Source organism: Acomys minous (genome assembly GCF_964271855.1).
Source record: "Acomys minous genome assembly, chromosome: 17".
NCBI classification, from domain to species: domain Eukaryota; kingdom Metazoa; phylum Chordata; class Mammalia; order Rodentia; family Muridae; genus Acomys; species Acomys minous.
In genome coordinates this window covers 21,846,740-21,870,113 of record NC_140500.1, presented here as the reverse complement: position 1 = coordinate 21,870,113, position 23,374 = coordinate 21,846,740, and the positions used below count along the sequence as shown (strand labels likewise).

Below are 23,374 nucleotides of genomic sequence, written 5' to 3'. Positions count from 1 at the left end.
GTAGTTGGTAGGTATAAATAAAAGCTAGTCCTGGGATTCAGTTTATGTTGTCTTAGTTAAAAATACTTGCAGTTCTAAATGTGTATTTACAAAACAAACAACAACAAAAACAAACAACTTCATTTATGGGAGTACTATTCTGTCTTCTCTTTCAGCCTCCATATAATGTCTTTTGGCAGGGGTGGGCAGTGAGATGATTCAGTGGGTAAAGGGCACTTGTTAAGTAAGCTGAAGACCTAAGTTCGATCCCTGAATCCTACATAAGGTGGATGGAAAGAGTAGACTCTACAAAGGCTGTGGTCTAACATTCTGTTCACTGTAGCACAGAGTATACACACACATACATCACACACACACATACCTCACACACACACACAGTAATAATAATAATAGGGGTGGTTTTTTTGTTTGGTTGGTTTGGTTTTGGTTTTTGCTTTTTGAGACAGGGTTTCTCTGTATAGCCTTAGCTGGACTCGATTTGTAGACCAGGCTGGCCTCAAACTCACAGGGATCCACCTGCCTCTGCCTCCCAAGTGCTGAGATTAAAGGCATGCGCCACCATGCCCAGCTAATAATAATGGTTTTTTTTTAATCCTGTTTTTTCTATCTCAATGGCGCCAGGCATCAATGACCCTCTTCCTATTTTCCTCCCACCTAGGCTACCCGTTGGCTCTGTTTTACCGGCATTACCTTTTCTACAAGGACAGCTACCTCATCCATCTCTTCCACACTGTGACAGGCCTCTCAATTGCTTATTTCAACTTTGGTAAGTGACTGGGGAGGAACAGAGCAGAGCAAAACTCCCCTGGGATAGGAAGTTTTAGTTTTAAAATGTTTTCATCTCGACAAAAAAAAGATTGAGGGCTGGAAAGATGGCTCAGCAGTTAAGAGCCACAGTTGCTCGTCCATAGGTCCTGAGTTCAATTCCCCAGAACTACATGGTGGCTCACAACCATGTGTAATGGGATTTGATGCCCTCTTCTGTCATGCAAGCATACATGCAAACAGAGTATTCATATACATAAGTAAATAAATCTTTTTAAAAAAATAAAGAGAATTGAATCAGTAAGAATACAACTTAAGGGGCTGGAGAGATGGCTCAGCAGTTAAAGACACTGCTCTTCCAGAGGTCCTGAGTTCAATTCCCAGCAACTACATGGTAGCTCGCAACCATCCGCACTGGGATCTGATGCTCTCTTCTGGCCTGCAGGTAGAGCACTCATATACATAAAATAAATAACTAAAATCTTTCTTTTTTTAAAAACCAACTTAATTTTTCTTTCTTTTTTTTTTTTTTGTTTTTGTTTTTTTACATTCCCCTACTGATAAAAATATTTGTGAGTCATGCCAGCCGTGGGGGCACATGCCATTAATCCCAGCACTCGGGAGTCAGAGGCAGGCAGATTTCTATGAGTTCGAGGCCAGCCTGTTCTACAAAGCCAATCCAGGACAGCCAAGGTTACACAGAGAAACCCTGTCTTGAAAAACCAAAGGAGGAAAATGGGATTCAGGAAAGATGCCACAGCAGGATTTTTTCTTCCAGAGGACCCAAGTTCAGTCCAGCACTCATGCCGGGTAACTCAAAACCACCTGTAACTCCAGTCCCAGGGCGTCTGAAGCCCTCCTCTGGTTACATGGACCCGCATACACCCACATATACTCACAAACACATAAATAAAGATAAAGAGGGGTTTTGTTGTTGTTGTTTTATTTTGGTTTGGTTTAGTTTGGTTCTTCGAGACAGTGTTTCTATGTCTAGCCTTGGCTGTCTGCACTTACTTTGTAGCCCAGGCTAGCCTTGAACTCACAGAAATCTGCCTGCCTCTGCCTCCTGAGTGCTGGGATTAAAGGCGTGCGCCACAATGCCCGGCTAAGATAAAGATTTTTTAAATAATATATTTAAATTTATTTTACATATATTGGTGTGAGGGGGTCAGATTCCTTGGAACCAGAGTTACAAACAGATGTGGGCTGCCATGTGGGTGCTAGGAACTGAACCCAGGTCCTCTGGGAGAACAATCAGTGCTTTTAACCACTGACCCATCCCTCTGATCCAAGGTAAATATTTTTAAACATGTTGAAAAACAGTATGTTAAATAATTCAAAGTAAGGTAACATATATCAAAAGATCAGTTGGTACCCCATAAGTATGTACACTTATGTATCAGTTAAGAGGTAAATAAATTAGTACGAGGCATTGTGGCGCACACCTTTAATTCTAGCACTCAGGAGGCAGAGGAGGGCCAGCACGGTCTACGTAGTGAGTTCCAGGCCCATCAGGGCTACATAGTGAGGCCCTGTCTCAAAAATAAAAATAATAATGATAATAACGATAATTAATGTTATTCAGGGGCTGGAGAGTTGTTTCAGCAGGTAAGAGCACTTGCTGCCAAGTCTGATGACCTGCCCACAAGCTGGATGAAGACACCGAATTCCCTCTAGTTGCCCTTTGACCTCTACACTTATCACAGCACACCCACACACATTTGAGACAGTGTCTCGTAGCCCAGGCTGACCTTGAACTGTATAGAAGGTGATCTTGATCCTCCTGCCTCTACACCGTGCCTGGTCCAGCCTAGCCCACCAGCCCCTGGGCTGTGTGCATGCTACCTCCTGAGCTGCATCCCCATCCTCCCGCGCGGCTTGCTGTGTTCTTCGTTGTGGTTGGGGATGTCGGGAGGAGTGTGGACACGAAGGTCCTAATGCTGCTCTCCTCTCTGCACCCAGGCTCCCAGTTCTACCACTCCTTGCTATGTGTCGTCCTTCAGTTCCTCATCCTGCGACTCATGGGCCGCACCGCCACTGCCATTTTCACTACCTTTTGCTTCCAGATGGTAAATTTCTCTCATAACAACTCGGCTCCCATCTGAACAGCAGGTGTGGGGAGGGGCGAGGCAGGGAGTGATAGCATAGTGACCGAAGAGACCTGGCTTGCACTTCCTCCTCCCAACACACAGCGCTCTGGCTGGGCAGGTCCTGCAGCACCGGCCCTGGGCAGATGGTAGCAGTAGCTCACCGCTTGCCTCTGGACTGTGCCAGCAGGGTTCCTTGGTTCTCCCCAGGGCTGGCCCAGCTGACATAAGGGCTGTCACTCAAAAGTGAGGCAGAAGACCAATATAGAGTGAGCTGAGGAAGCTAAGTGTGTAAGTGTCCATCTGGGGCCTTAGGCGACCCACTCCTCGCTGAGGTGGCAACGCCCCCACTTGTAGGATTTCTTGATTTATTGAGACAGGTCTCACCATGTGACCGAGGCACCTTCAAATTCTATAGCTCAAGCTGGCTTCAGTCTCTCAAGTGCCAGGATTGTAGGTCTGCACCAGCAAGCCTGGCTCAAAGGAACTTTGTAATGCTTTAAATTATGGGACCAGAATGAAAGACTACGGGGCATTTCAGAACAAGGGGACACTTAAGAAGTGAGGCATGGTGGCACAGGCACAGGCACGGAAGGCTAAGGCAGGAGAGTTATGCGTGGCAGGCTATAAACCACAAAGGGGGGGAGAAGGGTAAAGACTTCCCCTCTCCTAGGCCTACCTTCTTGCTGGATATTACTACACAGCCACTGGTGACTACGATATCAAGTGGACAATGCCACATTGTGTCCTGACGTTAAAGCTAATTGGTAAGTGGACTCCTCCTTTACAGCCGGGTCCCTCCCCCACTAAGCCAAAAATAAACCATATTGATGTCCCTGTCTAGCAGCAGACCACATCCTCATGTCTCCCCCCCCCTCCTCTCTTTGCCCAGGCCTGACTATTGACTACTATGATGGAGGCAAAGACATGGTACGTAGTTACTCCGTGGCAGAGGCTAAGGAGAACCAGAGGGAGGGAGAAAATGCACTGCTACCAAACGACGGCTCTGCCACGAGGACGGAGCTTCTGCCTCATTCCCTAGCCTCCGAGCGGTCTTTCAGATAACAACTGGGCGAGGACCAGCCAGGGTGTCTTGTCCAGGATCCAGCTCTTGCGCAAAGTTCAGAGATCAGTGCCAGCGAGGCATTTGTCACAGCAGCCACAGGCAGCTGTTGGCTAAGCTACCCCACACATAAAGCAACCTTCCACGCACCACCCCCACCAAGGAGAAGCCAAACTAAAGAGCTCCAGGCAGTGGGGCACAAGTTGGGAGCCCTCAGACCGGCTCTTGGGGGTAAGAGTCAAAGCTATCCTGAACCGTGCATTCTCTCCTTGGCACAGAATTCCCTGACCATTGAGCAGCAGAAATATGCCATACGGGGTGTCCCTTCCCTGCTGGAAGTTGCTGGCTTCTCCTACTTCTATGGAGCCTTCCTGGTAGGGCCCCAGTTCTCAATGAACCACTACATGAAGCTGGTGCAGGGACAACTGACTGACATACCGGGGAGGATGCCAAACAGGTAACTGCCCCTCTCAGTCAACACCTCTGTGTAGGTATCCCACTTAGTGCTACCATTTCTGAAGTGACTTTCCTAAAGGCCAACCCCAGCATGGAGGCCCAACTTACACAGTGTCATGTGGATAATGTCCACGTGCTCCTCCCCAGCCATTCCTGCTGACCCTGAAGTACAGATGTAAAGACTTGTTTTTTTATGCCTTGGGGTTTTGCCCTCCAGGTATGCCCCTCCCTTCAAAGCCTCCTCTCACATAGACCTTGTTCAATATACGAAAGTGTATATGAAAATATATACTTAGGGCTGGAGAGATGGCTCAGTGGTTAAGAGCACTGACTGCTCTTCCAGAGGTCATGAGTTCAACTCCCAGCAACCACATGGTGGCTCACAACCATCCACAATGAGATCTGGTGCCCTCTTCTGGCCTGCAGTACATGCAGGCAGAATACTATATACATAATAAATAAATAAATATTAAAAAAAAAGAAAGAAAGAAAATATATACTTAACAGGAGATAAGGCAAAAGCCACTAGAATCTTCACTGGGAAGTCGTCACCCTGTTTCAGCATGAGTTGAAATTGCTGGTTGTCCTGTACATGGGGTTGGTTTGGTTTTTTTCAAGACACAGTTTCTCTGTGTAACAGTCCTGGCTGTCCTAGACTCGCTTTGTAGACCAGGCTGACCTTGAACTCAGAGATCCGCCTGCCTCTGCCTCCTGAGTGCTGGGATTAAAGGGGTGTGCTTCTGTACCCCGCTTGTACAGGGGTTTTTAATCTTCCCACTGACTGAGAATCCTGGTGAGCTTCTGAGCTCAGTGACAGGCCAAGGGTTAAAGCCTCCCACACACTGCTCCCTTCTGCCCTCAGTCCTGCCAAGCATACAGAAGTGTCTTTCTGGAAACCCCTGGTGCCACTACATGCAGTTGCCACACCCTGAAATGCCTCTCTTTGCAGGTCGGAGGGTGAGGGGCGGGGCCCTCCGGTCTGTGACCCCACTTGTTCCTTTCTAGCACCATACCTGCTCTCAAACGCCTGAGTCTGGGCCTCATCTACCTGGTAGGCTACACCGTGCTGAGCCCCCACATCACAGAAGACTACCTTCTCACTGAGGACTATGATGTGAGTGGTGTCCGCATAGCAATGCCTCACAAAAAGGGATAAGAGCCCTGTAGAGGACTGAGAAGCAGGCCATACCATCTACAGATGCATGTGGGTTGTTGTAGTCTATGAAGTTGGTGTGTGCCACCCAGACCATCACCTGCATGAGCAAACCTTGGGTATGGGGGGCAGCCAGCTACACTTTAACATTCCCTGACTCCCACACCCCACTCCCCCCAAAAACCCCCAAGCTTTCCTTGCTTCATGCCAGATGACTTCCTAGGAGTGCAGTAGCTGTGACTCTGCAGCCTGGCTTCTTTTAACTGAGCAACTTAGGGGCTTGTGGGGAGTTCATACTCCAAGAGGAGGGAAAGCTGCCTGTTGCTCCAGTCCCCCTGAAAAGCTTACAGTAGTTCCGTATCTCTGAAAACTAACATACTGTGGATATGCAGGGCGCCTCTGTGCTAACCAGACTTTGCAGAGGAGGAGGTAGTGGGCTGGTTACAGACAGGCAGGTCAGTACTGTCATGGCACCTGTGGAATTGACAGGAGTGAAGGAGCTGGCACATGTTTAAAAATAGTATTGAGGGGACCGTGCCATGCCTCTGTGCCACCCCTAATGCCCATGTTTCTCTTCTCAAGAGCCGCCCATTCTGGTTCCGGTGCATGTACATGCTGATCTGGGGCAAATTTGTGCTGTACAAGTATGTCACCTGTTGGCTGGTCACAGTAAGTTGGGAAGATAACTCACACTTAGACAAGTTGGGGAGACTAGGAGGGTAGAGTGGCAAGAACCCTAAGCCGCCCCTCCCCTCAGGAAGGAGTGTGCATTTTGTCGGGACTGGGCTTTAATGGCATTGAAAATGGGACTGCGAAATGGGATGCCTGTGCTAACATGAAAGTGTGGCTCTTTGAAACGACTCCTCGCTTCAACGGCACCATCGCCTCCTTCAACATCAATACCAACGCCTGGGTAGCCCGGTAAGCACTGCACCCGAGGGCAGGAATGTTCTGTCACCTCTGTCCCTGTTTCCTACTTATCACTCTAAGCTTTTGTTCTCACCAAGCTCCCCCTCCCCCCCCCCCAAAAAAAACCTGTAAAAGTGCCTCAAGCCTTGGCTAGAAACCCTGGTCTTGCCATTGTCTGGATAGTCCCATCCCTGACACATAAGCAGCCTGACAACCTATCCTTGCACCATAGCACCTGCGGTGCCAGACGCTCAGTAGACACTCAGTTCTGCGTGGTCCCCATTTACCCATCTAAGCCTGGAGTCTCTGCTGTGTCTGAACTATGGCAGCTTTCCTCCAGCTCAGCCAACCTAGTAGCACTGTTTCCTGTACCCTCGGTGGCCACAAGTGGGAGCCAGAACCCAGAGTCAAGTGTGAGATTCATCCTTACCCACCCTCTCCTCTAGTTACATCTTCAAACGCCTCAAGTTTCTTGGAAATAAAGAACTCTCACAAGGTCTGTCCTTGCTGTTCTTGGCCCTCTGGCACGGCCTACACTCAGGATACCTGATTTGCTTCCAGATGGAATTCCTCATTGTGATTGTGGAAAAGCAGGTATGACTCCAGGGTAGTAGGAGAAGGGGGCTGGGGAGAAGGGCCCGACTCATGACCTCGCCTCCTCCCCAGGTCACCAGCCTAATTCAGGAGAGCCCAGTCCTGAGCAGCCTGGCCTCCATCACTGCCCTGCAGCCCTGCTACTACCTGGTGCAGCAGACCATCCACTGGCTTTTCATGGGTTACTCCATGACTGCCTTCTGCCTCTTCACATGGGACAAATGGCTTAAGGTAGTGAGGACCAGCTTGCAAGGCTGCCCCAGGGTCACTAAAGCCTCAAGAAGCAAGAGCCAGCCTGCGCCTCACATCTGGTTCAGTGCTCTCTGTCTCTCCACAGGTGTACAGATCCATCTACTTCCTTGGACACGTCTTCTTCTTGAGCCTACTGTTCGTATTGCCTTATGTTCACAAAGCAATGGTGCCAAGAAAAGAAAAGTTAAAAAAAAGGGAATGACCTCTTTCCCTGGTAAGTAAATAGCCCAGAAGCGCAGACTGGGGAGAAAGAGTGTGGGGAAAGCGTGGGTTTCGGTGTAGCGCGCCCTGTTGGGAGTGCACTTTTGCTGGGAAGGGACCAGACGCGCTCGGGCGACCTTCTAACCACACACCCTGCCTCGTAGGTGGCCGGGAGCTGGACCGGTGCAGGAGCTACTTGTCTCCCTTCTCACAGCACTCCTCACCCCAGAGCAGAGATGCCAGGAGCTACACGTCACAGCGCTCCCAGTGCCTCTGCCACAGCCAAGTCTTCACCAGGCCAAAGGGGAAGCTCTTGTGGGAGGAGCAGAGGGGCTGCACCCCCTTTGGACTCCCCCATGCACGTTGCCTTATTTCTTCCCTCTAGCCAGGAATCTGTTGTGTTTTCTTCTGCCAATCTACTACGACTGTATATGTGCCGATACCGCCGCCCCCCCATGGGGGGAGGGAGGGGACAAGGCCTGCCTGCTCCACTTTTTCTATCTTGGAACTATACCAGATAAAGTCACTTCTGTTTGTTCAGTTTTTCACTGCTAGCACCTCAGACTGCTTTCTTTCGTACACGGGCTCTGTGCTGGCTAAAGCTGAGGTCATCAGGGTCCTTGAGAGCACAGGAATCTAGGAAATCGGGAACTCGTACCTTCAAGTCTGGAACACCAGAACCTGAGGGGGACAGTTTACACTACCATGTGCTGCTGAGTTTAAGAACTCAAAAACAATCGGGTTTCAAAACAAAACAAAACAGTCTTTATAGGAAAAACGACTATTGGGTGTGGGCTCCCCACTCCGCCATCTTGGTTCAGAAGACTAACTTCCAGCAGATGTTAGGAGTCAACAGACGTAACAGTCCTGTCCGAAACCGGGCGCTGCTGTTCTCAAACAACACCCCATACTTCCTCAAAAGCTGTGGTAAGCTTAGCGCAGGTGAGGGCAGCAGAGAGCGGATAGTTGCTGATGGACACCATCTTTTCTGTGTATTCCACACTGACCTGCGGAGAGAAGGAGCTGTCAGGCAACGCTGCCCTGTGGCAGGTTCAAACCCCAGGGCGTCTCAGCAGCACTGTCGCTCAATGTCAGACTGCTACAAAAGCCGGACACTTAGCTCTTGATCTGTTAGAGACATGGCAGAGTCCTCAAAGAATGCATGCTGGGGCAGGAATGCAACTGCCGCTTGTGTCGTGCCTGCGCTTCCACTTTGTGAGGACAGGGCTTCTCAAAAGGCTAGCTAACTGCTTGTGGAAGCCCGCCCGCCCTGCGCTGCAGCTCCAGGAAGAACTAAGCACAGAGCCCACACTGTACCTTGCCGTGGGCAAAGGCCCCCACTACGAAAACAACTGGGTCACTACTGGGCACCAACTCTCGCACATCACTGACATCTGCGACGGAAAAGGAAGTGCCAATTTTCATACAGCCAACTGGGAAGTGGTCGGACACTGGGTTCTTAATTACCTAAGGACAAAAGGAAAAGTCAGCCTCAGAACCAGCCCTAGAACCTACCAACAGGTCTCACCAGCTCACCTTCAAAAGCTTCTGAGGGCCGTCAGCTGCTCGGACACTGAGTTTGTGTAAAAGCTGAACTAGGGGGTGGAAAAGAGAGTTCAGTAGTGGGAAGAGACCACATTCCTCTGCCCAGTGACCTCAGCAGAAGCAGCCCTGGGGACACTGAGCTGTGTGTCCTTTACAGCACCCCGTGTTCTCCAAGATGCTGCACACACTGTCGGGCACATCACTAATACTGCTGACAAGCTCAGGCAGCTTTATCCCTCACACAGAAAGAACAGGGAAGTGGGTTTCCATGGACATGGCGGTCACTCCCCACTGCTGGAGGCCTGGGTATGTGAGAGTCTCCCTTTTCCTCTTCACTTTGCCAGTTCATTCAGAACTTAAGTCCTAAGGTTTCTCACCCATGAGGCCACAAAAGCGGTCAAAGGTCCTAGGAATTCGAGTCTGAGGGTTGACTTCAATCAGCACATTCTTCTGTGTGTGGATATAAACCTGTAGCAAGCCAGCTCGGTTCAGGGGGCTGTCCATCAGCATCAGCAAGCTCTGAGGAAAGGAGACAGCAAGGCGCAGGGAAGCTGAGAAAACAGTGCTGGCTGCCTTCTGTGGACTCAGGGTCACTAGCTCTGCCCCCACAATTACCTGGTGAGCGATGTCTGGTCTGACTTCCCCTGGATCCCGTCCATTCTTCAACAACATGGACTTGTGCTTGTCACAGTTGAGGAGCTCATAAGTTTTTCCTACCTGAAGAACAGAACATGAGGAGAGCCATGCCTGAGCAAACCGCAACGAATCCAAGCCCACTCTAGACCTGAGCCAGAAACACCAACCTATGGCCACATTGTCACACAGAATGACCATCTCACAGCACAGAAGGAGGGGCACAAGTCACACCACATCTAGTTTTTAGGGCCTATGGCTATCAGGCGAGATCACAAGTTCTAGAATCAGACAGGAATTCATGACCAAGACTAGTCAAAAGAGCAGTGTGTATGTGCTGAGGGAAATGCCAGCCTATGACACAGCAAGACCCCACCTCAAACAAAAAATCTGGTATAAGCAAACCATTGAGAAAAAGCAGGAAGCCGGGCGTGGTGGCACACGCCTTTAATCCCAGCACTCGGGAGGCAGAAGCAGGTGAATCCCTGTGAGTTCGAGGCCAGCCTGGTCTACAAAGCAAGTCCAGGACAGCCAAGGCTACACAGAGAGACCCTGTCTTGAAAAAGAAAAAAAAAAAGAGAGAAAGCAGGTGGACTGTGTAGCTCAGTGGCAGAGGGCTTAGCAAGGCCCTGATTTCAAACCCCAACACTACAAAATGAAAGCTTGAAAAGTTGGAAGAAAAAGGGGAGGCACTGGAGAATTAGGATTATATGTGAAACTCCCTTGTACCGAAGAATCCTCGAAAGCAAAGAGCCAAAGATGGCGTGTCAGGAGAACTGGGCACCTGAGAAGTACCCTGCCAGGGCTATGCATGCTATTAACAGGGCAAGTGAAGTCAGCTGCGGCTGCACTCTGAAACAGATATCTGTCATTTGCAACTTCAAATGCAGGACATTAGGAGAATCAGTCCGTCCGTCCAAATCTAAACCTGGCTGGACAGATAGCTCAGCAGATAAAGGTGCTTGCCACCAAGCCTGAAGATCTGAGTTCAATTCCCAGGACTCATGTGGTGAAAGGAGGGAACCGACAAGTTGTCCTTTGACCTCCACACATGCCCAAGTATACACACACACACCACATACAGAAGTCTATAAACATGGCCTTTGAGTTGGCACTAGCTGCCAAGCCTGCCCTGACATCCATCCCCAGGACGCACACAGTAGGAAAGAACCCACACCTACAGCCAGGAAATTTTTAAGTGTAAAAACATAGTGTTATATACAAACACAGGTTTTCAAAGTCTGCTTTGTGTATCACTAGAACTCATGTCTAGAGACAAAGTGACAATAAGCATTTCAAATATTTGGGGGATGAAAGTTTTAGGATCAACAGAATAGCTGAAACAAGAGTGTCAAGAGGCTAGAGAAACGATCCAGTGCTGAAGAGACCCGGGTTGATTTCCCAGCCCCCGTGTCAGATGGTCTAGAACTCTATCTCCAGGGGATCTGAAAACTGGCTGCCACCGGCATCCAAACACAAGTGGTACACACACATACACATAGTTACAAATAAATATTTATATTTATTTACTCTTATGTGCATGTGTGCCTGCATGTATGTTTGTGTACCATATTCATGCAGTGCCAGTGGTGGCTAAAAGAGGTCACTGAACCTCCTGGAACTGGAGTCACACTTGTGAGCCACCATGTGGGTGGGTGCTGGGAATTGAACCTGGTCCTCTGGAAGCCGTCACTGAGCCAGCCCCACATAAATGGAGTAGGGGCTAGAGAGATGGCTCAGTGGTTAAGAGTGTTCCTGCAAAGGGTCTAGATTCAGGTCCCAGCACCCACATGGTGCCTTACATCTCTAACTCCAGCTCCAGGAGCGTTCTGACCTGCTCAGGCACCTGAACACATGGGGTATGCATAAACGCATGCAGGCAGCACACACACATAAAAATAGACTGCCAGACTAAAACAAATGATCAAAAACTAAGTCCTTAGGATGCCCTTAATCATAAATGAAAATAACTTTTTGTGCCGGGCGTGGTGGCGCACGCCTTTAATCCCAGCACTCGGGAGGCAGAGGTAGGCAGATCGCTGTGAGTTCGAGGCCAACCTGGTCTACAAAGTGAGTCCAGGATGGCCAAGGCTACACAGAGAGACCCTGTCTCGAAAAACCAAAAAAAAAGAAAATGACTTTTTGAATGATCCAATTTCAATCCATTAGTAGGATAAAACTGGAGGTTTTGTGCTTTTAATTTTTTAAAAGATTTACTTGGTTTTACATGTATGAGTGTTTGGCCTGCATGTATACATATGCACCATGTGTGTGCCTGATGCCTGCAAAGGATGCATCAGATCCTGCTGAACTAGAGTGACCTAAGGTTATGGGCCATCCTGTGAGTGCTGGGAACTGAACCTGGGTCCTCTGCAAGAACAAGCCATCTCTCCAGGCCCAGGTTCTTAGAGACAAGGATTCTCTGTAACAGCCCTAGCTGTCCAGGACTCACTTTGTAGACCAGGCTGGCCTTGAACTCAGAGATCCACCTGCCTCTGCCTCCTGAGTGCTGGGATTAAGGTGTGCACCAGCCATGCCCAGCCCAGGTTCTCTTTTAATGAACCACAACAGGAAACATGAGCGTGCTTCCCAGTAACCATGACAGTCTGTGAAGCGTGAGTACCTGTACTGGCCTAAAGCCACACACTTCACGTTATTAAAGATACAGGAGCCGGCCGTGGTGGCGCACACCTTTAATCCCAGCACTTGGGAGGCAGAGGCAGGCGGATCGCTGTGAGTTCAAGGCCAGCCTAGTCTACAAAACGATTCCAGGACAGCCAAGGCTACACAGAGAGACCCTGTCTTAAAGGAAAAAAAAAAAAGACAAAACAGGAGAAAGTTTGAAATCTAATACTCTGTCCTCAGAGAAACAGTAAACTATCACGATTCTACAAACTATGAAGAACAGAAATGGTTTATTAATAGATGAACCTCTATACTTTTACATCAGCTTGTGTGGGTACAGCGTGTGCCTGCGCACGCAGTGTGCTTACATGCAATGGCCAGCGGTTGGTGTCTGCTGTCCTCCCCATCACTCTTATTTCCTGAGATGGAGTTCCGTACAGAACCTGAGTTCACCAATTCAGTTAGGCTGGCAGGCTATCAAGCCTACAGATTCACCTGTCTCTCCGATGCGGGATTACAAACTGAGCTGGGCCCTTTTCTTTCTTTCTTTCTTCCTTCCTTTCTTTTTTTTTTTTTTTCTTCCTTCCTTTCTTCCAACTGTCCTCAAACTCAGCGATCTACCTCCTTGTCTGTCTCACAGTGCTGGGATTAAAGGCCTGACTGGGCTTTTTACATAGGTCCTTACATAGAACGCAAGTCCCATGTTTGTGGAGTGCATGGTAAACGCTCCGCTAGCCCAACCATCTTGCCCTCTGGGATGTAGCAGTCCCTTGGTCTAACCTCTACTAAAGTGAAGCAGTGCCAGGAGTGCCCGCTTGGGAGGCAGAGGCAGGTGGGTCTGCAGGTGTGAGTTTCAGGCTGGCCTGCTTTACAGAGCGCCAGGGCCACACAGAGAAACCGTCTCAGAAGCAGCATCCCAAGTTGGATGTGGGGGCTCACACCTGTAATCCCAGCATTTAGGAGGCCACCAGATGCCATGCCAGTATGAGGTATAGGGTGAGGCCCATCTCAAAAAGTACAATAGAACAGCAACAGATATTCAACAATTAGCTGGACATGGTGGCCTATGCCCACAATTCCAGCACTCAAGAGGCTAAGGCAAAGGAGAAAGATGGCAAGTTCTAGACAAGCCTAGATTGAATGGTAAGACCCTGTCTCAAGCCAGGCGTGGTGGTGCACGTCTTTAATCCCAGCACTCGGGAGGCAGAGGCAGGCGGATCTCTGTGAGTTCGAGGCCAGCCTGGTCTACAAAACAAGTCCAGGACAGGCAAGGCCAACAATGAGAGACCCTGTCTCGAAAAACCAAAAAAAAATTAAAAATAATAAAAAATAAATAAATAAATAAATAAATAAATAAATAAATAAATAAGACCCTGTCTCAAAAAAAGAGAACAAATAAGTAGTAATTAGTGATACAAAAAATACGAATCAGGAGGGTTTGCAGTTAATAATATTCAGTGGCCTTATGGTATAAGAGAACTTAATGCTTTCACAGAACTTAATGTGGGGCTGAAAACATGGCTCAACTCAGCACAGGCTGCTCTCCCCAAGGGCCCAGTTCATTCCCAGATCCCACATTGTGGCTCCCAACCACCTGTAAGTCTGACCTAACAACTTCTAGCCTCCCTGGGTATCAGGCATGCACATGGTAGAGACACACATGCCGGCAAACACCCACACATAAACGATACAAATAGAATTTAAAGATGCCAGACATGGTGGGGCACGCCTTTAATCCCAGCACCCGGGAGACAGAAGCAGATGGACTGCTGTGAGTTCAAGACCAGCCTGGTCTACAAAGCGAGTCCGGGACAGCCAAGGCAACACAGAGAAACCCTGGCTCAACAAAACTTACAAATACAGCTGGAACTGATAGGGAGGCCTGTAATCTCAGCCACTCAGGACGTAGAGGCAAAAAGATCACAAGTTCAAGGTCAACCTGAGCTGCAGAGTGATTCAAGGCCAGCCCGGCAACAAACTGGGACCCTGGACATCAAAATCAAAAGGGAAAAAGAGACTGGGCATGTATCTCAGTGATCGGATACTTCTTTAGTATATTCAATCCCCAGCCCTGACGATGGGGTAAAAAGAAAAGGATAATATAGTCTGTGAAAATCTCAACCAGCTATCTTTCTATCAGTTTTGAAATACTACTGATGATTACCTAGCCTGGAGCTCTTCTAGACTATAAATGTTCTGGGAATTTTTTTTTCTTTCTTTTTGTTTTTTTATTTTGTTTTGTTTTGACACAGTATTTCTCTGTGTATAGTTTTGGCTAACCTAGAATTCACTCTATAGAGCAGGTTGACCTTGAACGCACAGAGATCCTTCTGCCTCTGTCTCCCAAGTGCTGGGATTAAAGGTATAGGGCACCATGTCCAGCTAGGAATTTCTTAATATGTATTTTTGGTTGGCTGGTTGGTTTTTGAGACAGAGTCTCTATACATGGAGACCTGGCTGTTCTGGAATTCTTTATGCAGACCTAGCTGGCTTTGAACTCACAGCTTGCCCTGATCTGTCTGCCTCTGCCTCCCAAGTGCTGTGATTAAAGGCAGGTGGTGGGCTAATATGTGTGTGTGTGTGTGTGTGTGTGTACATACATTAGAATGCATATAATGTATAAAAAATGTATACACATATTTTTAATGTAATTTTATGTGTGTAGGTGTTTTGCTTGCCTGTATGTATGTGCCACATGGTGCAGTACCCGGGGAGGCCAAGAGGTCATCAGATCTCCTGAACCTGGAATGACAGACACCTGGGAGCCATAGTGTGGGTGCTGGGGACCAAAACTCCTCTACAAGAGCAAGTGCTCTTAGCCAAGCCATCACTCCCACTTTGCTCTAGGAATTTTAATTGGCCATAACCTTTTGACTTCTTAGTAAGTAGCCTGTAATAAGTAATATTAATGTATTTCAGGTACCAGACATTATTCTAAATAAATATAATAACTTTACTCTAGCCAGTTATAACAATTACGTGAACTGATTTGCCTACATCACAAAACTGGCATTCAGAAGGACAAGAACCGAAGCAATCTGGTGCATCTACTGTCTCAAACACTCGTCCAGGAAAGGTTTCCACATTACTGTACATTACTGTTATTATAGGATTACTAGTGTGATAATAATGTCAAAATTAACACTCAGGCCGGGCATGGTGGCGCTGGTTTGTAATCCCAGCACTCAGGGAGGCAGAGGCAGGCAGATCTCTGTGAGTTGGAGGCCCCATGGTCTACAAAGAAAGTCCAGGACAGCCAAGGCCAAACAGAGAAACCCTGTTTCAGAAAACCCAAAAGTAACAATACCACTCAGAGTTAATAGGCAGCTGGTGGTGCCTGGCAGTGCACGCCTTCAATCCCAGCACTCAGAAGGCAGAGATGGGAAGACACCAGAGAGTTCCAGACCAGCCAGAGCTACACAATGAGACCCTGTCAACAACAACAGTAATAATAACAATGCTGGCTGGATAGATGGAGCAGTTAACACTGGCTGCTCTTCCAGAGGACCCGGGGTCAATTCTCAGCACTCGTATGGCAGTTGACAACTGTCTGTAACTCCACTTCCAGAGGAAGTGTCTCCTACAGAGACATATATACATGCAGGCAAAACACCAATGCACATTAAAAAAAATTTAAGTACTGGTGATAGGCAATCACTTAGGGAGGAATATATAAAAGCCTGCAGTTAGGCTGGAAATATTAATTACTACATTAAAGTAAAAGTCTAATTGATCACTTAGTAAAAAAAAAGGGGGGGGAGGAAATCGAGGTTTCTGACTGCTGGAATGAGTCAAGAGCAAAACAAGGTACTGCCAACCCAGGATGCCAACAGCCTGCAAAATAAGGTCATTCTTCAAAAACAAATTTCACTGCTCAGCTTTTCCATACATACTGTGTCCCTTGGTCCCCATAGAATCTAGTCAATTTACCACTCCACATTCACTGTTCCAACTACCTTGACTGTCTCCAGGCTAGCCCCTTCCAGCACCACGATGAGCCTTCGGCCTCCGCTCTTGCTTCCTGCCCCGAGTCGGGGCCTCTTAGGCGGCGCCGTATCCCAGTCCTGTTCCTGCACTGGAAAACGCCGCTCACGAGGTTGGAAACCACCACTGGGCGCAGCCATCTTGTAAGGAGACCGGAAGTCGCGCTGACGTCCTTAGGTTAGGACTTCGCGTTCCGGCCTCACTGCAAACTTCCTTTCTAGCTGCCATTTCGAAAGAGGGCGCTTGGAAATGGCGATACGTGCAGTCCTGAACTACCGAAGCCTCTCTAGGAGGGCATCCTTCCAAAAGAGGCGGGACTTCCGGGTGCGCCATTCCTGTGCGCGGAGTTCGGATCGCCCTAGGCAAAAGGGGGAGGGGTCAGAAGTACGCGCACTTCCGGTGCCCTTTCTCCCGCGAGCACCCAGGGCCCCCAATCCTCGTGTGCGCAAGGCGAGGTCTATAAACTGGAGTGGGGTAGAAGCTGGCGGGCACCCCCCTCCTGACCGCTGGTGCCGCTGCCTTCAGGAGGAGCAGACATGGCCCAGAACTTAAAAGACTTAGCGGGACGCCTGCCCGCCGGGCCTCGGGGCATGGGCACGGCGCTCAAGCTATTGCTGGGGGCCGGGGCCGTGGCCTACGGCGTCCGTGAGTCCGTGTTCACCGGTGAGCAACCTCCTTCCACTGGCCTGGAACCTCGCGGTCTCCACTGGCCTGTCCCCACCCCACCACCCGCACACACACACACAAGGTGTCCGCACCTACCTGCTCCCTCGTCCGCGCCTCACCTGCGCCGACCAGCAGCTTTTCCTGATTCCCACCCCCTCTCTCCACAGTGGAAGGGGGTCATAGAGCCATCTTCTTTAATCGCATTGGTGGCGTGCAACAGGACACGATCCTGGCCGAAGGCCTTCACTTCAGGTAATGGCGGGCAGCGCGAACGGGCCCTGACCCTTCACCCTTGACGGCTATAGCCAGACTTGCAAAACAGGATTCGGTGATGCCTTTTCCCATCCTCACTCCTGTCCCCAGGACAGTAGGTGCTCCGAAACTCAGGCCGTGCATAAAGGGCTGTTCTCGAAAGGGAAAAGAGAATCTCCTTGTCTGTGGTCATCGGGAGGAACAGGCCCAAAGACGTGTGGTGGGGGAAACTTGTCAAAAAAAAATCCATGAAACTGCAGTTTCCCAATCCCTGTCCCTGACCTCTTCTCCAGGATCCCCTGGTTCCAGTACCCCATCATCTATGACATTCGGGCCAGACCCCGAAAAATCTCCTCCCCTACAGGCTCCAAAGGTAAGTGAGGGCAACGGGGAGCTGCGAGGCGGTGGGGTAACAAGTAAACATAAAATGAACCTGGCAAGGCCGCCAGAAACGGTAGGCTTAGTTTCTCCATCTGCAAAAAAAAAAAAAGAGCATGCCTTGTGGCTTAATACAGAACATTCCAGCGCTGGGCCATGCTTGCACATTTAAATATTACCTCTGCCTAGGGTAAAAGGAATCAGGATTGCCTTTCTCTGTGGTCACCCTTGCCTAGATGTGAACTTTTTTCCTGTTTGCTTGATTGCATCCAAGGATGATTACATCCGCGCTCTGGAGAAAGTGCCCCCACTCTTCACTAGCTGTTTAGAAGCCCGGCCTGGGAGATCTCCCCCAGGTCTCTGCCCCACTCACATGTACACATGGAGGCAAGTAGCCCAAGTGAGGTGCTGCTTCGTGCTCTTTTCAGGGTTATGTTGTTTATTCGTTCCTGAAGCTGTTGGTCTTGCGAAATAAACAGTTCCCAATTCTGGTTTTCAAAGTCTCTATAGAGTCTAGGGGGAAACCCATGGCTGTGATGCTGCTTGGTGGAGTTCACTTTGGAGGCTGTGCCAAGTCTAGGGCAGAAGAAGGGCTGGGGGTGCGGGTGGAGGGGGGGGGCTGGGCTGTACCAGGAGAAGACCTCTAGGAAAGATCTCACAGTAAACAGGAATCGGTTTTACCTGCGCTGCCACACAGTGATGCCAGGCATGGTGGGAGGCGCTCACGGGAGAACCGCTCAGGAAGGGGTTTGGCCTTACCCGGCCACCGCTGCCGCCTCCCTCAGACCTGCAGATGGTGAACATCTCCCTGCGCGTGCTGTCTAGACCCAACGCCCAAGAGCTCCCCAGCATGTACCAGCGCCTGGGGCTGGACTACGAGGAGCGAGTGCTGCCGTCCATAGTCAACGAGGTGCTCAAGAGTGTGGTGGCCAAGTTCAATGCCTCGCAGCTGATTACCCAGCGGGCTCAGGTCTGACTTTTATCACTGTCTGCATGGCAACAGCATGTCTGTCCTTGGTCCAGGGTACTAGGGACCAAAACAGAGGCATTTGAGGATGGGGGTTGGGGTGGAGTGGGGGTGAAGCTGTAGGTTAGTTGGGGAACACTAGCCTAGCATGCACAAGCCCTGGCTTTGTTCCCAGGCATTATTTAAGCCAGGTGTGGCACCTGCCTGCAATCCCAGCACTCAAGAGGTAGAAGCCAGAGGATCAGAAGTTTAAGTTACCCTTGGCTGCATGGCCAGTTTGACGTGGGAAACAAGGAGAAACAATTGTAGAACCTGATACCGGTCAGTGTTGAGGAAGCACAGTAGAAAAAAACGGCAATATAGTCTTACCCACATCTCTAAAGTTCTCCTTGCTTGGCAGGAGGCTAAGGAGTTACATAGTGCGTTGAAAAAAGGGAAGCTTAGGTGTCAGTGTGACACGGGCCGGTCATAACACCTGTCACATGCGGGGATTGAATCAGTGTGTTTCTGGTGAATGTTTGAGGATTTAAGTGGTGGGTTTGCTTCCCATGCTCAGGAGCCTGGTACCCAGATGGTTACAGCAGTACCATCTTCCTCCCAGTTCTCTGATCCCCTCAAACCACCCCTCCCTCCCCCGCCCCGCCCTTGCCCCCAGGTGTCCCTTTTGATCCGAAGAGAGCTGACAGAGCGAGCCAAGGACTTCAGCCTCATCCTGGATGATGTAGCCATCACAGAGCTGAGCTTCAGCCGGGAATACACAGCTGCTGTAGAAGCCAAACAAGTGGGTAAGTCCCAGGAGGCGTGGATCACGGGGCTTCGGGCGGAGGGGGGGGCTGTGTGTGCTCCGGATTCTTATACCTCTGGTTCACTCACCAACACAGCCCAGCAGGAAGCCCAGCGGGCCCAGTTTTTGGTGGAAAAAGCAAAGCAGGAACAGCGACAGAAGATCGTGCAGGCTGAGGGGGAAGCCGAGGCTGCCAAGATGATATCCTTCTGTTCCCTTCGGACACCCTGTTCCCCTCCCTCCTGGGCTGGCTGATGAGACTAAGGCGAATGCGACCACCTACTGACTCTTGGCTGGTGGGGGTGGGGTGGGGACAGCTACAGTGAGATCTGAAATCTTGGTGGGGGTACAGAAGCTTGACTCCCTACTGTAAGGCCAGATCGATAGCACTGCTGGCCTTGCCTTCGTGTCGGCTGCCACCATAGCTCTGGCAGCGTCCTGTAGGGAGGCCCACAGTGGGTAGCCAAAGTGTGAGTAGCCATGTGAGCGCAACCTTGAATCTGACAGCCTGGATGGCTCTTGGGGTGGAGGTGGGGGTTGCAGATGTAACCTGGTCTAGATGGCCCCATAACCCTTAACCCTGTGTGCTCACCTTGGAGAAGCACTGAGCAAGAACCCTGGCTACATCAAGCTCCGGAAGATCCGGGCCGCCCAGAACATCTCTAAAACGGTGAGTGGACGGCCGCGCTCTCCCTGGGATGCCCATTAGAGCCTGGCTTGAGTCTGTGCTTGAACAACTTCCTTGGTACCATGCTTCGCCGCCCCCCCCCCCCCCCCCCCCGACCAGCGTGACCCACAGTGCACACCAGCCTTTGGACTAACGGCTGTTAGGAAACTGACTGTAACAGCTAGGCTTCTCACTGCTTGGATCTTTGTACTAGAGCAGTTGTTCTTGTTCATCGCTGTCTTCCCCTGGGCCCCAGAGACTCGAGGCCCCTGTAACGCAGGCATCCACTCCCTATCCTGTAGATCGCCACATCACAGAACCGCATCTATCTCACAGCTGACAACCTTGTGCTGAATCTACAGGATGAAAGCTTTACTCGGTAAGAGGTGCCACTGCAGAGAACAGAGCACCTACTTCTGCTCCTTCGGCTCTGGGTTCTGTCACAGTAGGCACAGGGCCTTTGACAGTTTCTAGTCAGAAAAATGGGCATCTGGCTAGTTGGCAGTCGCTATCTTAGATCCTCTAGGACTGACTTCATGAAACCAACTAGGATGTCTTATGGAAAAGGCACTTTATTTATAAATATTTAAGTTTAATGTGATTTAATGTGATGGCTGATGGTGTCCTTGCTTGAGAACGCTGCTTCATTGGTAATGAAAGCTTGTCAGGACACAGAAATAGAGGCGGAGAGAGCTCTTTTGCTTATGTGGAGCGGGGAAGGGTCTAGGGCAGCTGGGGCCGGAAACCGACTCATCACACATATTTCTCTTCTTCTGTTTCCTGCTCACTTGACAACGTGCTGGCTTCAGGGGAAGGTAAGTGACTGCATCCTTACTGTAGGGTCCTGCGGGCCATCTGCTCTGGGACCTGCCCCTCCCCACACCTTCCCATAGTCGAACCTTCATTTGGGAAGAAGGGATGGTTTGGGATGTTCTGCATCTCATATTTATGTCCCCAGTAACATTAGAGATGTTTCCTTTGTTCTACAGTGACAGTCTCATAAAGAAGAAGTGAGCAGACAGCAGGAACACCGCCAGAGAAGGGTGCATTCCTCCAGTTCCGAGGAGCCAGCTGCGGGGTGAAGCACACCCCACCCTGACCCAAGCATCATGTGATGGATTCCTTTGTGTCTGCCCTCTTGGATTAAGGAAGACTGAAGAGCAAAACTTTGAGAGGGTCTCCCTCCTCCCTGTAGTGGCCCAGGGGGATGGGAACAGTGTGATTTCTTAGCGATTTCCTGCAGTGTTGTCCCTCTCCCGGAATGAGGGGGGAGATAACCACCATCCCAGGAATTCTCAATAAAATTTTTATTACTTAAAACTGAAGTCCAAGTTTTGCATCTGAGTGAGCTACATACAGTTGGTCACATGCACCCTGGGCCTCTGCCAGCAGAGGGCACAAGCAGTCTGGCTGTGACTATGAGATTGCCACTGTAGGACCTGAGCTGGGAGCAGCAGGCCTCAGAACCAAAGGCCCAACTGCACCCTTCACCCTGCCCACGTGTCTACCTAATGAACCAGCTGATTTAATAATATCTTCTGTAAAGCAAAGCAGCTGTGGCTTTGCTGAGCCAAACTAAAATTGGGGTGACCCCAACGGGAGATGCTTCCTTGGTAACTAGCTTCTGGGTAGCTATGGGAGATCCTGTGTGTTCCTCCTGAGGGCTTCAGTGTCCCAAAGCCCAGTGCACTGTTACTTAGTCACCAGGTGCAGTGAGGTATTTGCAAATAGGGTTCTCTCTATGGAGGTGCAGGCCCTGGAGGCCGACTGAACAAGAACCTATTTTTCCACAGATTACCTCATTCTTCTGGGGACACAGTCTCAGGTGCTGGGAAAAGCCACTGTCCATACATGTTGCTCACTAGAACCTTCGCCGTCTTTCTTTTGGGGGTAGACAAATATGTGGAACCATAAAACACAATGCAATAGGGGAAGAATGGAATCTTAACTGGGCTCTATAGAGGGTGCAGTAAAGCTTCAGCTCGTGTGTTCTAGAAGGAAATAGATTCTCTCTCCTGTCTAGGAAGCCTAAGCTAGACAGTGCAGTGGCCCTGAATCAACATCCCATGTGACCCTTGGGCATTCATCTTCCCCTGGTAAAAAGACAATGGAAGTGCCTGGGGACCAGATGTGTTTCCAAATCTTTCTGCTCTTCTGAAGGCAGCCATTTTGTGTCTTTCCCATTGTTGCCCTTGGCCAAGTGATTCACACATACACACCCCATCCTGAAGGTTAAAGGTCAGAGGCTGTTGGTCTGGAGGCCTCCGTGGTCTTCGAGGCTCCAAGGTAGGCTGAGGGAACTGACCCGGGGGCCATCTTTACCAGACAGTGTTAGGAGCTTCGTACTTCAACCATCCAACACTGCACTGGAAGATGGACCCAGAGCCAGACAACAGAGAACCAGACTCCCGCTGACCAAGTGCTAGAGAGAAGCAGCGAAGTAGCCTCTGGCTGGCACACAGAGGCCTCTTAGCGTTCCGTAGACAACCCAAGGCCAAGGTCTCCTTCTGGTAAGTTCTGGCTCCACCAGATGACAAATCACACTAGGTTGGAGGAGGGGCTGGGGCCATTGTGTTCCTCCAGTGGGCAAGCGGCCAAGCGGAGAGCCACTTCTACAGAACCCTTACCTCAGGAGAAGGTGCTTTCAGGGTATGTGGGGGAGGAAGGGGTTTGCGGCCAGATGGGGGGCCTGAAGCAGTGGACGACGCTGACACAGGGACAGGGGCCTCCATCATTACCCGGCAGTATTAGAGAGTCCCAAACAGCACCCAAACACTGCTGGGTAAGACGAGGGCCCCTACCCAACCAGTCCACCTCCAAGATCAGCCCTGGCTAAGGCCAAGCCCGGTGGAGAAGCCGCAGATCTCCGGCTCCCATCCCCCACCTCGGCGTCATTGAGGACACTTCCGGGTGAGCCTTGCAGCTCACCACCCGGCGTACCTAAGCTGCTCATCACTGAAGCCAAAACCAACTTCAGCAAGCCCCCCCACCCCCCGCCTCACCCCTCTACTGTCTGCCTGCGAGCCAGCCCCCTACCATTCCACAGCCTGTCCCTGCCCCCAACACACTAATTCACTGAGCTCTTCGGTTCCTAGCGCAGCCCCAGGACCCCTTAATCAGTGGCCTTTACCTGGTGCCAGACCCGCCTGACCCCTAGGATGGTGCAGAAGAAAAGAAGGGGTGTCAACGGCCCCGGATTCAACCGCCTAGAGCCAGCTTGGCCTCCACTGTTCCTCCTTCACCTGCCGGGCAACACTGGCGCCTCACCTGGGCCCCGCCCGCCTGCTGCCCTGCGCACAGGTGTGTCCTCCTGCCATAGGCTGGCCCCCCACCTTCTCCGCCTTAACTCCTTCCCTGCCAGCACCAGCCCTGGGCACCTCCTCTTGAGGCCTG

General features: G+C 50.3%; 3 protein-coding genes across 3 annotated transcripts in view; 2 read left to right on the top strand and 1 right to left on the bottom strand.

Moving 5' to 3' along the window:
- The window catches only part of LPCAT3 (lysophosphatidylcholine acyltransferase 3), a 39,262-nt gene extending 31,234 nt beyond the window's left edge, over positions 1-8,028 (top strand). The window contains exons 2-13 of the mRNA XM_084765105.1: positions 659-766; positions 2,728-2,834; positions 3,526-3,619; positions 3,745-3,782; positions 4,194-4,372; positions 5,377-5,485; positions 6,107-6,193; positions 6,282-6,445; positions 6,880-7,027; positions 7,100-7,258; positions 7,365-7,493; positions 7,645-8,028. Of these exons, the coding sequence (XP_084621231.1) occupies positions 659-766; positions 2,728-2,834; positions 3,526-3,619; positions 3,745-3,782; positions 4,194-4,372; positions 5,377-5,485; positions 6,107-6,193; positions 6,282-6,445; positions 6,880-7,027; positions 7,100-7,258; positions 7,365-7,481 (1,310 nt within the window). The 3' untranslated portion in view covers positions 7,482-7,493; positions 7,645-8,028. The remainder of the gene's footprint in view (positions 1-658; positions 767-2,727; positions 2,835-3,525; positions 3,620-3,744; positions 3,783-4,193; positions 4,373-5,376; positions 5,486-6,106; positions 6,194-6,281; positions 6,446-6,879; positions 7,028-7,099; positions 7,259-7,364; positions 7,494-7,644) is intronic.
- A 194-nt stretch (positions 8,029-8,222) lies between these two features.
- EMG1 (EMG1 N1-specific pseudouridine methyltransferase) lies at positions 8,223-16,573 on the bottom strand. Its single transcript, XM_084765164.1, has 6 exons — positions 16,240-16,573; positions 9,641-9,742; positions 9,403-9,544; positions 9,017-9,075; positions 8,798-8,947; positions 8,223-8,487 (listed from the first exon to the last, which is right to left on the bottom strand). Exons 1-6 carry the CDS (start codon positions 16,405-16,407, stop codon positions 8,374-8,376), a joined length of 735 nt encoding a protein of 244 aa, XP_084621290.1. The 5' UTR covers positions 16,408-16,573; the 3' UTR covers positions 8,223-8,373.
- Positions 16,574-16,642: 69 nt separating this feature from the next.
- Positions 16,643-20,364, top strand: PHB2 (prohibitin 2; the record flags this gene model as incomplete). Its single annotated transcript, XM_084765153.1, has 8 exons — positions 16,643-16,930; positions 17,101-17,185; positions 17,479-17,558; positions 18,349-18,533; positions 19,186-19,315; positions 19,412-19,515; positions 19,907-19,984; positions 20,284-20,364. The coding sequence occupies exons 1-8, from the start codon at positions 16,804-16,806 to the stop codon at positions 20,362-20,364; spliced, it is 870 nt and encodes a 289-aa protein (XP_084621279.1). The 5' UTR covers positions 16,643-16,803.
- Positions 20,365-23,374: the final 3,010 nt, after the last annotated feature.